Source organism: Babylonia areolata, chromosome 2, assembly GCF_041734735.1.
Source record: "Babylonia areolata isolate BAREFJ2019XMU chromosome 2, ASM4173473v1, whole genome shotgun sequence".
Lineage (NCBI taxonomy): Eukaryota > Metazoa > Mollusca > Gastropoda > Neogastropoda > Buccinidae > Babylonia > Babylonia areolata.
In genome coordinates, this window is record NC_134877.1 from 55,364,217 (window position 1) to 55,376,502 (window position 12,286).

At 42.9% G+C, this 12,286-nt stretch overlaps 1 protein-coding gene across 1 annotated transcript in view; it reads right to left on the bottom strand.

Moving 5' to 3' along the window:
• The window catches only part of LOC143275313 (uncharacterized), a 34,978-nt gene extending 24,578 nt beyond the window's left edge, over window positions 1–10,400 (bottom strand). Inside the window, exon 1 of the mRNA XM_076579317.1 lies at window positions 10,318–10,400. Coding sequence (XP_076435432.1) covers window positions 10,318–10,374 — 57 coding nt within the window. The 5' untranslated portion in view covers window positions 10,375–10,400. The remainder of the gene's footprint in view (window positions 1–10,317) is intronic.
• Between the last annotated feature and the right edge of the window lie 1,886 nt (window positions 10,401–12,286).

Genomic DNA, 12,286 nt, shown 5'->3' on the forward strand with positions numbered 1-12,286 from the left:
ACCTGATCAGGTCAATTACTCATCCTTTCAAAAGTAGGAGGGGTGGGGATTGGGGTGGGGGGGGGAGGAGGAGGTACAAAATACTCCCACAGGCCTACACTTTGGGGCATCTCAATTAATAGCAAAGAGTGGTAACTCTCTCCACACACAAGGAACATAACTTCAAGCCAATATCAATTAACAAACAACTTCATGAAAAGAAAAGAAAAAAAAAGCATTGCCGCTTTATGGCTCCCCTTTAGAAACCTGCCTGTATAGAAGTATATCAAAAGAAGAAAGGAGACCAACTCCGCCCCATGAGAGAAAACCAGCTTGCTGTGTAATGTTCATTTCTCGCACTCGTATTCATCCCCCCCCCCCCAAACACACACACACGGATAAAAAAAAAACAAACCCACAAACATACGCACATACACACACACGCACGCGCAAGAACACACGCACACACGTACCCCCATCCACCACCACCACCCCTCCCCCCCACACACACACATAAATCAATGTCTCCTTCCGATAGCGTCCTTTGTATTGCAAAACAACCTCCCACGAGACTTGACACAACTCCCCCCCGCCCCCCGCCCCTCCCCTCTGACTGCCCCCTCCCTGTCCTCCTCCCCATCCCTCCCTCCCTTGCTCTACAAGTCATCAGTCACCAGGCTGTTCACAGGAACAACAGTAGCAAAACCACGCAACCGTGACGCCCTATCAAACTCGGTCCTATCAACTTAAAGGTCCCTAAAACGGTAATGTTCAACTTTAGAATACTAAACTCAGGGGGGCTGTTTAGACGAAAAACAAAGGGTGTTTTAGGCTCACCTCGATGCGCTGAGTTGAATGGAACCCTCAGCTAAGCTCTAGGACCACTCCTTTCCCATGAAACTGCGACAAATACACAGTAAGCTGAGTACTCCTTCCCGTGATCAGCAGTCAAAATGGCGTGCAGGTGGTTGCTCTGGCTGTGATCGGCTGAGCTTACTGTGTATAAAATTGTCGCAGTTTCACGGGAAAGTAGTGGTCGTACAGCTTAGCTGAGGGTTCCATTCAACTTAGCGCATCGAGGTGAGCCTAAGACACCCTTTGTTTTTCGTCTAAACAGCCCCCCTGAGTTTAGTATTCTAAAGTTGAACATTACCCCCTAAAACTACTTTTTTTTCAAATGTTGTTTTGCTGTTGTTTTAATTTTGCACTGAGACATGCATGATTACATTAAAACGCGAAATCAAACCGTTATTCAAAATCATTAAATTATAAATAAATAATTCAATAAATAAATATATAAACAGATAAACGATTAAATAAATAAATAAACAAACAAATAAATGAAAATTAGAATTAAAAACCACTTGATTCCACACACACTCGTGCTGATTCAGTCATATTCAGCTAGTGGGAAAACTGAAGCACTCTCAGCGCCTGAGCGACTTCTATCCGCTGCCACGAATTTTCATCCAAACGCTTGGAGAGTTTCTGATAGCTGTGACATCACAAACAACGCACACGTTCGATGCGAAACAAGGCTGCTTGTTGTCATACAAATCGTCGCAAAATGTCGTAACAGTGTGCTGCAGTTTGATTTACGGAAAAAGCAATGTAGTGCGTGTGTGTGTGTGGATGGGGTGGGGTGTTCATTTTTTGGTGTTTTCTTGTTTTTTTCATCACCAATCAACGGTTTTTTTTGTTATTACTATTAGATCATATGCAAAACTGGATGCTGTTGGTGTCATTCGAAGTAAACCACAATTGCTCTACAATTAACTATTCTCCCGTTACTATCACACGCGAATTTTTGTTGTTGTTGGTTGCTTTTTTTTTTTCTTACTCTCCCCCCCCCCCCCCCCCGCTTTTCTTTTTTGTTTTTTTTGTTCAATATGGTGCAAGACTTGTCAGGTGTGTGACAAGGAGTCAACATCTTCGCACAACGAATAATTATTGGCACACACTCCCCCCCCCCTCCTCTTTCCAGTCTAAACTGAATGCATGCCTGCCCACAACTCCAAGAACGTTGACTGAAAAGGTAGTTTATAACAAAGTTTGCATTAGCTACCAACACATGTCGTACAAGAATGATCACACGCGTTCCAAAGCGTTTTGCACCAACAGACCGTGTTTTAGTAGGGGACCTTTAATGGCTCCTCTCTTTTACGATTATTGAAGCGAACCTTTGACTGCTCCTCTCCTTTACGATTATTGAAGCGAAACCAGACCCATTACTGCTTGCGGAAAACGACATCATACATGTAGCGAAACCGAATAAAATGAAGGAGAAAAAAAGTAATGATAATAAAAGTATGGATATGTGGGGTGGTAGGAGACTGGTTTGGGCGGGGCGAAGGGGCTGGGGGGCGTGTGGAGGGGCGGGGGGGTGGGGTGCAGGACTCAAAACGAATGGAACACGCCATGTTGAACGATCAACTTGATTGCAGAGCCTCACTTAACGTTCTTTCATACGAAAAGCGACTGAAGTGGTGAAGACGGATATAATGAACAAGACAAGACTATTTAAGGACCCCTAGTGAGAACACATAAAAATAGATATGCATAGAATTAAAGCACAGGTGTGTGGGGTGGGACAGGAATTAATCATTTGTGTATACGTCATGATTATTTTCGTCACATGTAATCACGTTTATAAAAACGAACACTGTTCGTACATCCACCTGGGGCGTGTCTGTGAAAGGACGAAGGGTGTATGTTAGTAGCCTGCAATACAGTGTTAACACGAAAACGTGCGACCATCGACTGTCGGAAGGGAGAGGGCGAAATTTTAAGGGAACCAACCATGCGTTTATTCAGTGTGTGTGCGTGTCGTCGGTATGGTGGCGTGCGAGCGGGTGGGCGTGCGTGTGTGAGTGTGTGTGGGGGGCGGGGGGGGTGTGCCCATTTCTACGATGACAGCATGTATTATCATGACCTCCACTAAAACACGTTTAACTTGACAGGTAAACACTGTATAAGTAAATGACACTTTAAACTATTTCTATTGCAAAACAAAAGCCAATAAAATATTGATTTTTCAAACAACGTTATATCATCATCACGCATCCATGGTCCTTCACGTCACTCCAAGATTCCACAGTCTCCACCTACGTCACGTGCAGATTTTGGCGAAAGCGGCGAAAAAAACAAACAAAAAGCAGAAACATCTCCCCAACGAAAAGTCAATATACATTCACACCTGAGTGGGGGTGAGGAAAATCGGAGCGAAGTGCCTTTTCCATGGACACAACACCATGCCGAAACGGGGTCCTCAAACCTTGATCACCGATGGACACTGCACAAGGACAGTCCCAACACCTAAACCGATTATTCTGCCATGGCGCTTCACACACACACGGGTCGTTGGGTCACGCTGTATACCTAATCTTACCATGCCAAGTGTAACGTCCACGGGCCCCCTGAACCCTTGACTGGTGTAGAGGGGTCACCCGGGCACCGAGAGGTCTTGTCCAAACCTGAAGATCACCCCCCCCCCTCTCCCCGTGCCACCTCCACACACACACCCCACTCTTGCCCCTGTCCCGGCCCTCAACGCCAACCTCCCACTTTTCTCTCTCAACATGCATATGAAGACACACCAATGGGATACTTATGTAGAAAGAAGTGGGAAGCGCCCGCCACCGACACACACACACACACACGCACGCACACACGCATACAGGCAGAGTATCATAACCATAATGTCAACAGGGGTCAGCAACGACACACACACACACAAGTCTGGAAATGCTGAATGTGCCCCCACCCACCCAATCTGCCTTCCCCATCACACACACACACACACACACACACACACTTAGTATCATAACCGTAATTTCAACAGTAAGGGTCGGCAATGACACACACACACACACACACACACACACACACACACACACGCGCGCGCGCGCACGCACGCACAATTTCGTACTATCATAACCGTAATGTCAACAGTAGGGGTCGATGATCACACACACACACACACACACACACACACCAAGTCTGGAACTGCAGCACGTGCCCCCACGCACCCTATCTGCCTTCCCCATCACGGACACAGTCCAGCAGCCATGCAGGTCAACGTGACCCGAAGTACAGCCAGCCAGCCGTCCGATCGAATGGCATGGAACAGGATGGGCGGTTCTTAACAAGTCACGTTCTTTCTTTGACTTTTTTTTTCTTTCTTTTTACCCCTCTTCTTTCTTCCTCCCTGCTCGATAAACAGTCGCTGGAGCGAAACGGTTTGATCATTCTTCTGTTGCCAACCTGTTAGCACTGGTGCTCGCGCGTTGTCATGACAGAGAGAAAGAGAGAGAGAAGGGGGGCGGGAGAGAGAGAGAGATTTGGGGAGAGAGGGTGGAGGGCGGGAGAGAACGAGTTCAACTGCACCTAGCAAAACAAGTATTGGGTTCGCAATGTCGTGAGAGAGACTGGGAAGAGAGACACACAGACAGACAAGGCGCAAACAGTTACCGGTCCTTTTCTTCATACACAAACAGCCCGTTTCAAAAATCAAGAATACAGTGAAAAAAATATATTTAATTCAGATAGTTTTCAATGGTAATACATTTTCAATAAACTGAATGGGGGCTAAACATTTTTTTTTTTTAAAGATAGTCAAGCGACGAAGTGTTCATTTCATACCTAACCTGTTTTACTAAAACTAGCTTTGTCAGTATGTTGATAATGGATGACTCAATCTTAAAGCCAGTCTTAAAGGTCATTAAATCATATACAATACAATACAATGCAGTACAATATAACTTTATTCATCCATTTGGAAATTAAATTGTGCATCCACAGGCTCGTCGCTCACCGTTCACAATATCTCAGCCAACAGCCAAGTCTAGCACACTCGCAACATGACAAATGTTCGACAAAAGATAAAACAGCAATGCATAAAGCTAAATACACACAAGCAAGTAACACAACACACCTTTTACTGCCTAAATAGCTTTGATTTTAGGCTCTGGCAGTATAAAAATGTTAATAAATCATCAACACAACACAGCGGGCACATTTCACACACACACACCCAAGTCCCCTTACCCTCCAAAACACAACACACACACAATCTTTTCTTATACAATCTTTTCTTTCTGATAGGAAGCAGTTAATAGCAATAAATAATCAAACCTCAAATTTTACATCTATTAATCATGGAGTACCACAGGGATCCATCTTAGGACCAATTTTATTCTCCACTTATGTTAATGACTTACCTTGTTATATGAAATCTAAATGTGAAATGTTTGCAGATGACACATCCTTATATTCAAGCAATTCAGACGCCAGTAAACTAACTAATGAACTCCAAGATGATATTCAGAAACTTAATGACTGGACACACTTGAATCACATGTCCTTGAATGCTCAGAAAACGAAGTGCATGTATGTATGTGCACGACAAAAAAGACAAAAAATGAAACATAACTTCAAACCACTATTCCTAGGCGTCAATAAAATTGAAGAGATAGATTCACATAAAATTCTGGGTGTTATTATTGATAAAGATCTATCTTGGACTGATCATACGAAGTGCTTAAGTAAACGTCTCTCAAATAGAATACTTCAACTAACAAAAATCAAAAAGATCCTTAATGTTCATTCACGAAAGCTCTTTTTCTGTGCACATATTCTGCCAGTAATCGATTATGCATCAACTTTATAGGACAGCTGTAGCCTCACAAACTTGAAGTTTATTCACCGTATGTATAAAAGAGCACTGAAAATAGTATTGTTGAAACCGAACTCTCTGACCCCAATGGACTATAAACAACTTAATATATTATCCTTTCACAACAGGCTGTACTTCAACAAAGCTGTTTGCATGCATAATGTTATGTATGGAAATGCTCCAAAAAAGATTGCAGACACATTTGAAACTAATGAACACAGGACACAACCACATGCTCTGCATACCCAGACCAAGAAACAACCTTTACAAATCCAGCTTTCTGTATTCTGGTGGAAAATTATGGAATAATCTCCCACTCACTCTGAAAAGTATCGTAAATAAAAACGTGTTTAAGAAAAATCTGAAGAATCACCTCATTGAAAATAATTAACAGTAATACAAATTTTGACCTGTTAGTCTAATATTCCTATTAATTGTGAAATGTTTTGTATATGCTTGTGTTGGCAAGGATTTTGCACTATATGGGGGAACATGTGCATGTGGGTGGGATGGGCATGGTGTAATTGTGTCCGAGAATTTGTGTTCAGTGGTTAGTGTGTGTGTGTGTGTGTGTGTGTGTGTGTGTGTGTGTGTGTGTGTGAAATGGAAATGCAATTTTGTATTTCTTTATCACAATATTCTTGTATATATATATATATATATATATATATATTATATATATATATATATATATATATATATATATGCATTTTGTTGTTGTTGCTCTTCTTCTGCTTCTCTCTCTCTCTCTCTCTCTCCCTCCCCCCTGAACTTTTTTTCTTCAATTTTTTTTTCTTTTTTTCCCCTTCTCTTTAATTATCATTATCATTATTTTCATTGATGGCTTGATGTAAAAAAGCAATTGTTGCTTATTCAATTTACCATCATGAAATAAAATCTTGACTTGACTTGACACACACACACACTTTCACCCGGTCCAGCAAAGTACTCAACTCATTAGGTATAAGTACACAAAGATGACACACAGCCATGATCAGACCAGGAGAACCTTCAACAAACAGCACCTACCAGTGTCAGAGAAACAGCTGACCGCAAGTACAACAGCTCATAAGTTAAACTGAACTCTTTTTTTTTGGGGGGGGGGGGGGGGATTTTTTTTATGTGAGAAGTGGAATGAGCAAATAACGTTTTTAACATCCATCCCTTGGGACTTAAAAAAAAAAAAGAAGATAAAATAAAAAGAAAAAGATGGAAAAAAAAATAACGGAAAAAAAGATAAAAGCAAGTACTGAAACAGGAGAGGTTTTTTTGTTTTTGCTTTTTGGGGGTTTTTTTTTGTGCTCTTTTGTGTGTGTGTGTGTGTGTGTGTGTGTGTGAGCGCGCGCGCGTGTGTGTGTGTGTGTATGTGCGTGTGTGTGTGTTCCAGTAAAGGAGAACGGCCACACCAGTGAGAAGCTAAGCTGGCTGAGGCAGCAAAAGGTCCGAGGAGGGGAAGGAAGATCTGTGGTGGTGCTGGTGGTGGCCTAATGTGCCCCAGGGCATGATGAAGTGGATCAAGCACCGCTAAGCACAGTAACACGACGACAGAAAGGGTGAAGGGTGCAATGACTACAGCCAGTGATATGGGGCAAGTAATACCACGAGGCAATGACACTGCGTTTCTCTGGTGTGTACCCAATTGGTGCACTGAAACACTGCACACATGTATGTATCTTTTTCACACATCACTGGGGGTTTGAGGGGATGGGGTGACGAAGGTTGATGGTAAACAAGAGTAAGCTTGGATGGGCGGAGAAAAGGAAGTAGAAAATTTAACAATCTAAATTGTCAAGTTAACTATAACACACACAGGCCCTGTATCTGTGCCGACTTTCATCAGTCTCCCAGACAATGAATTCAGAACTCTGCACGCGCGCGTGTGTATGTATGTGTGTGTGTGTGTGTGTGTGTGTGTGTGTGTGTGTGTGTGTGCGCGTGCGCGCGCGCGCATAAATGTATGTGTTATATGTATCGCCCACATATGTGGTGCATACGAACGGCACACATTGTATGGTCCACAAGCATACGTGAATGGGCTATTTTCCAAATTCAATAATCTACATAGCTCCTGTGAATAAAAGTCTTTCTTCTTTTCGGCATAGTGAAGTATGGCACAATGTAACGAAATTTGGGCCTTACTAATTTTTTTTAAATCAAAGTTGAAGAGGCAACGTTAAAACAATTATCTCTCAAGATAATTCATTTGCTCAGTACGCATTCTGTTATTAAAATCAGTTTATGCCTTATTTAATAGGCCCTGATAAGTCCTTGCATCGTTATACATTGTGTTCAATTGTTTGTACGCGTTTTGTTTCCAAGAAAGAAAAAAGAATATAAAAAATTCCGTTCACGCAATTCGTATTGTGAAGAAACCCATTTTACGATAACTTTTTTTTTTTTTTAGTCGGTTTTCAGTTTTAAAGCACGACTTGGAAATGTTGTAAACTAATGCAAGCAACTTGTGTGTTTCAAGCCTGGAAATCCATCAATTGTCATCGCATCTTTCACGGTAACAATCGCACTGTATTGTATTGTGTTGTACTGTACTGTGCTACGTTTTGTCACAACAGATTTCTGTGTTGAGTTCGGGCTGCTGTCACATGGGAGAAAGCGTCGACACAGAGCTGAAACACCCCATGAATATATTTGGTTTCTTTCTGCTGCCTGCGAGGGGTCATACTAAAATGCGAAAAGACGCGAAAAGACGCGAAAAGACACGAAAAGACACGAAAAGACGCGAAAAGACACGAAAAGACACGCGAAAAGACACGAAAAGACACGAAAATACACCGGAAAAGAATGTGAAAAGACATGAAAAGTCCTGGAATATCTATTCTGATGTCTTTTCAGATGTGTTTTCGCGTCTTTTCGCGTCTTTTAAGTAAGACACGAAAAGACGCGAAAAGATACGAAAACACATCTGAAAAAACATGTGAAAAGACACTTTTCGTGTCTTTTCGCAATTTCACATTCTTTTCATATGTCTTTTCGTGTCTTTTCGCGTCTTTTCGAGTCTTTTCGCGTCTTTTCGCGTCTTTTCGAGTTTTAGTGACACCGTGCCATACTAAAATGCGAAAAGACACGAAAAGACACGCGAAAAGACACGAAAAGACGCGAAAAGACACGAAAAGACGCGAAAATACACCGGAAAAGAATGTGAAAAGACATGAAAAGTCCTGGAATATCTATTCTGATGTCTTTTCAGATGTCAAGACGCGAAAAGATACGAAAACACATCTGAAAAAACATGTGAAAAGACACTTTTCATGTCATTTCGTGTCTTTTCGCATTTTCACATTCTTTTCGGATGTCTTTTCGCGTTTTCACATTTTTTTCATATGTCTTTTCGTGTCTTTTCGCGTCTTTTCGCGTCTTTTCGAGTTTTAGTGACACCGCCTGCGAGTGGCTTGTTTGTTTTCACTATCATAGTGGACTGTCCTGCACAACTTTGCCAGAAACAACACTTCTGTTGCAGTGCGGGGTTCCTTCAGGTGCATCTTTGTATCTCCTAAAAATTGCAGAGAATTTTAACGGATATTTTCCTACTTTTTTCCTTCTTTCTTACCCCCCCCCCCCCCCCCCCAAAAAAAAAAATGCAAGTACAGAACGAATATAACCATTCACGAATACCGAACGGCTTCTTTCGGTTTGGACGTCCTTAAAATCGTTTTTGTTTGTTTTTTGTTGTTGTTTGTTTGTTTGTTAGTTGGTGGTGGTGGTGTTGTTGTTTTTTTGTGTTTTTTGTTGTTTTTTTCTCTATCTGCCAAAGACTTTGGAAATGATTTAGGCCTACAGAACTGTTGTTTTTTTTTGTTGTTGTTTTTTCTCTATCTGCCAAACAAAAACTTTGGAAATGATTTAGGCCTACAGAACTGCTCTTGTGTGTATGTGTGGTGGAGGGGGTGGGAGGGTGGGGGTGTGGGGCATGTACGCGCGCGTGTGGAGGATAAAAGGGAAACAAAACAAGGAACGAATAGGAACAGTGCAATCAACACCATGTCAATATTTTAATATAAAACGAATTTTATTTCATATACACCCCCCACCCCTAACTCCCCCTCCCTCCTCCCACCCCCCAGCAACACTTGTTCCCCATTCTCCGGCCCCCATCCATCCCTAAATTGGACAACAGGAGGTGGAGAAAAAAAACGAACAGGTTGTTTACAAACACTAAAAAGCCTCCATAAACGCCGCACTCTGCATTAACACGAACACATCTGTCGATCATAATGAAATGCGTGTTTGCCTTCTAAGTTGAAACCCGATTTTACGGCACTGTCATTCATGTAAGAAAACTGAATAAACACCGCCTAAAACGGAGTATGGCTGCCTACATGACGGGGTAAAAACGGTCATACACACTCATGTGTATACTACGAGTGAACGTGGGAGCTGCAGCCCACGAATGAAGAAGAAAATTACATAAACAAGGAAACAAATAAATTAATAAATAAAGAAAACAAACGCGTTTGAGATAAAAAGGAATGGGTATATTGGTAGTGAAATAGGGACAAAAGAAGCTGTGACACAGCTTTTATACGGTGTTTTCATGGTTTCGTAACGTGGCCTCATGATGTGTACAGGTTAATCAAATCATCTTCTTTTCCATGACAACTGAAGCTATCACAGACAGTACAGGGGGTCTACAATTAAAGTGCTCTCACCTGGAAGAACAGGAAGCTGGAACCCAACACGAGGTTGCGATGACATGGAGTCGGCATGAACGTAGTGTGCTCTCTCTCTCTCTCTCCCTTCTGCAAGCAGCTGCACCCTCCACGGTCCCTCACTGGCTGACTGACTGACACAGGCAACAGGACACAAAAGACTAAGTCAGCCTGCAAGGCACGTCAAGCGTCCGTGCAAAGCATGCAGGTCACCATCACAGCGTTGTTGCCGCGTTTGGTTTCCTCGCAACGCACGTGCAGCACGGCGGGATTTTCGCACTGCTGGTGGTGCACGTGTGCTCGGTTCAGTTGTGAGCATTAATCAGGATTATGGACTGCACACCAAATGACTGACCCCTTTAAAAACGGGTTGGTTTTGTTGTTTGTTTGTTTGTTGTTCTGTGTGTGGTTTTTGTTTCCTCTCTTTCAGTCAGTTTCAACCCCCAGTCTGACGGTCAGCCAGTCTGTTTTCCCGCCCTTTTCTTCAGACAAAATTCACACGAAATTGAGCTCTCGTTTATAGTTCCGTTCGTCTCTTCAGACAAGATTAAGCTCTCATTTATAACTCCGCTGATTTCTTCAGACAAATTTAAGCTCGCATCAAATCCCAAAAGCATAACACTCGGCGGTTCAATACAACATTTTCGGAGACGAAGTGTTGGTCAGTCAGTTGAAGATTTCACTTCGAGAAACACTGAGTATATCTTTGAGTTTTCATTTTTCGTTCAGTTCAATGCTTCGTTCTTCTTCTTCTTCGTTGTTGAGGGCCCACAATCACACGGGTTGATTATTCTGGCACCTGAAACCCAGTTCACACAGGCGCAAGACTTGTTTTCCTATCTTATTCCAGGTAATAACCTCAGTGGCCCATCCCACGACCCCACGCGGGGGGTGTCAAACACGACACAAATCGGATTCTGTTGACAGGGCAAGGTGTATGATCCCCTCGTTTCTTCCCGAACACCACCGTGATGAAATCGGTCTGGCGGCTGTTTACCTTGGAGAGAAGAAACAATATAACAACTCCACGCGTACCACCTGGTGCATTCATTCACAGGTATAAGCACAGGCACACACTGAAAACTCTTGATCCCAAGCCGACGACGGAATGGTGAGCCTACAATATATTTTTTTCTTTAAATAGGAGAGGCCAAATAGGTCGCAAGTGCTCACACACTCACACAAACACACACACGCGTCACCACTTCCAAAACCACAGGCGCTTAATAAACGCGGACTAAACGGGAGTGAGACTGAAAGCGAAGTGGTTCAGATCAGTCGAAGGAAATCAAGCCGGCAGCGCTCAAGGCTCTTGCGAATCGAGTTATGGCCTTCGGTTGATTTGCCACTCACTACCCACCAGTGTGTGTGTGTGTGTGTGTGTGTGTGTGTGTGTGTAGTGTGTGTGTGTGTGTGTTCCACGTCAAGCTTTCTTTCGTTGACTGGGTCCCCCTAATTGTGGGGGAGAGGCTGCGGTGTAGAGGGGGTGGGGCCTGTCTTACAAATACGTACAGAGACTTCAATAAGCTGTTTGAATGAGTGGGTGGTGTGTGTTTTTTTCCCCACCCCCGTTTCGTTATCTTTGTACGGTGCCTGTATATAAAGGTATAAAGGTTCTTGGCTATAAGCAAAGGAAGGACTGGGGATGTAACACACACACAATCACACACACGCATATAATATACACACATACATTCACACAGACATACACACACACACACACACACACACACACACACACACACACACACACACACACACACACACAAACGTACAATACATACACACAAACACAGACACACACGCAGACACACACACACACACACACACACACACACACACGTCAGATTCAGAATTCTCTTGCTCAGGCGATTTTCTTTCATTGTCCTAACAGTAAGTGACAGCGGATTAAATTCAGAGGCTCCGTGACAGGGCCTACATAATTCGAACCTGGTGCCTTTTTATCATA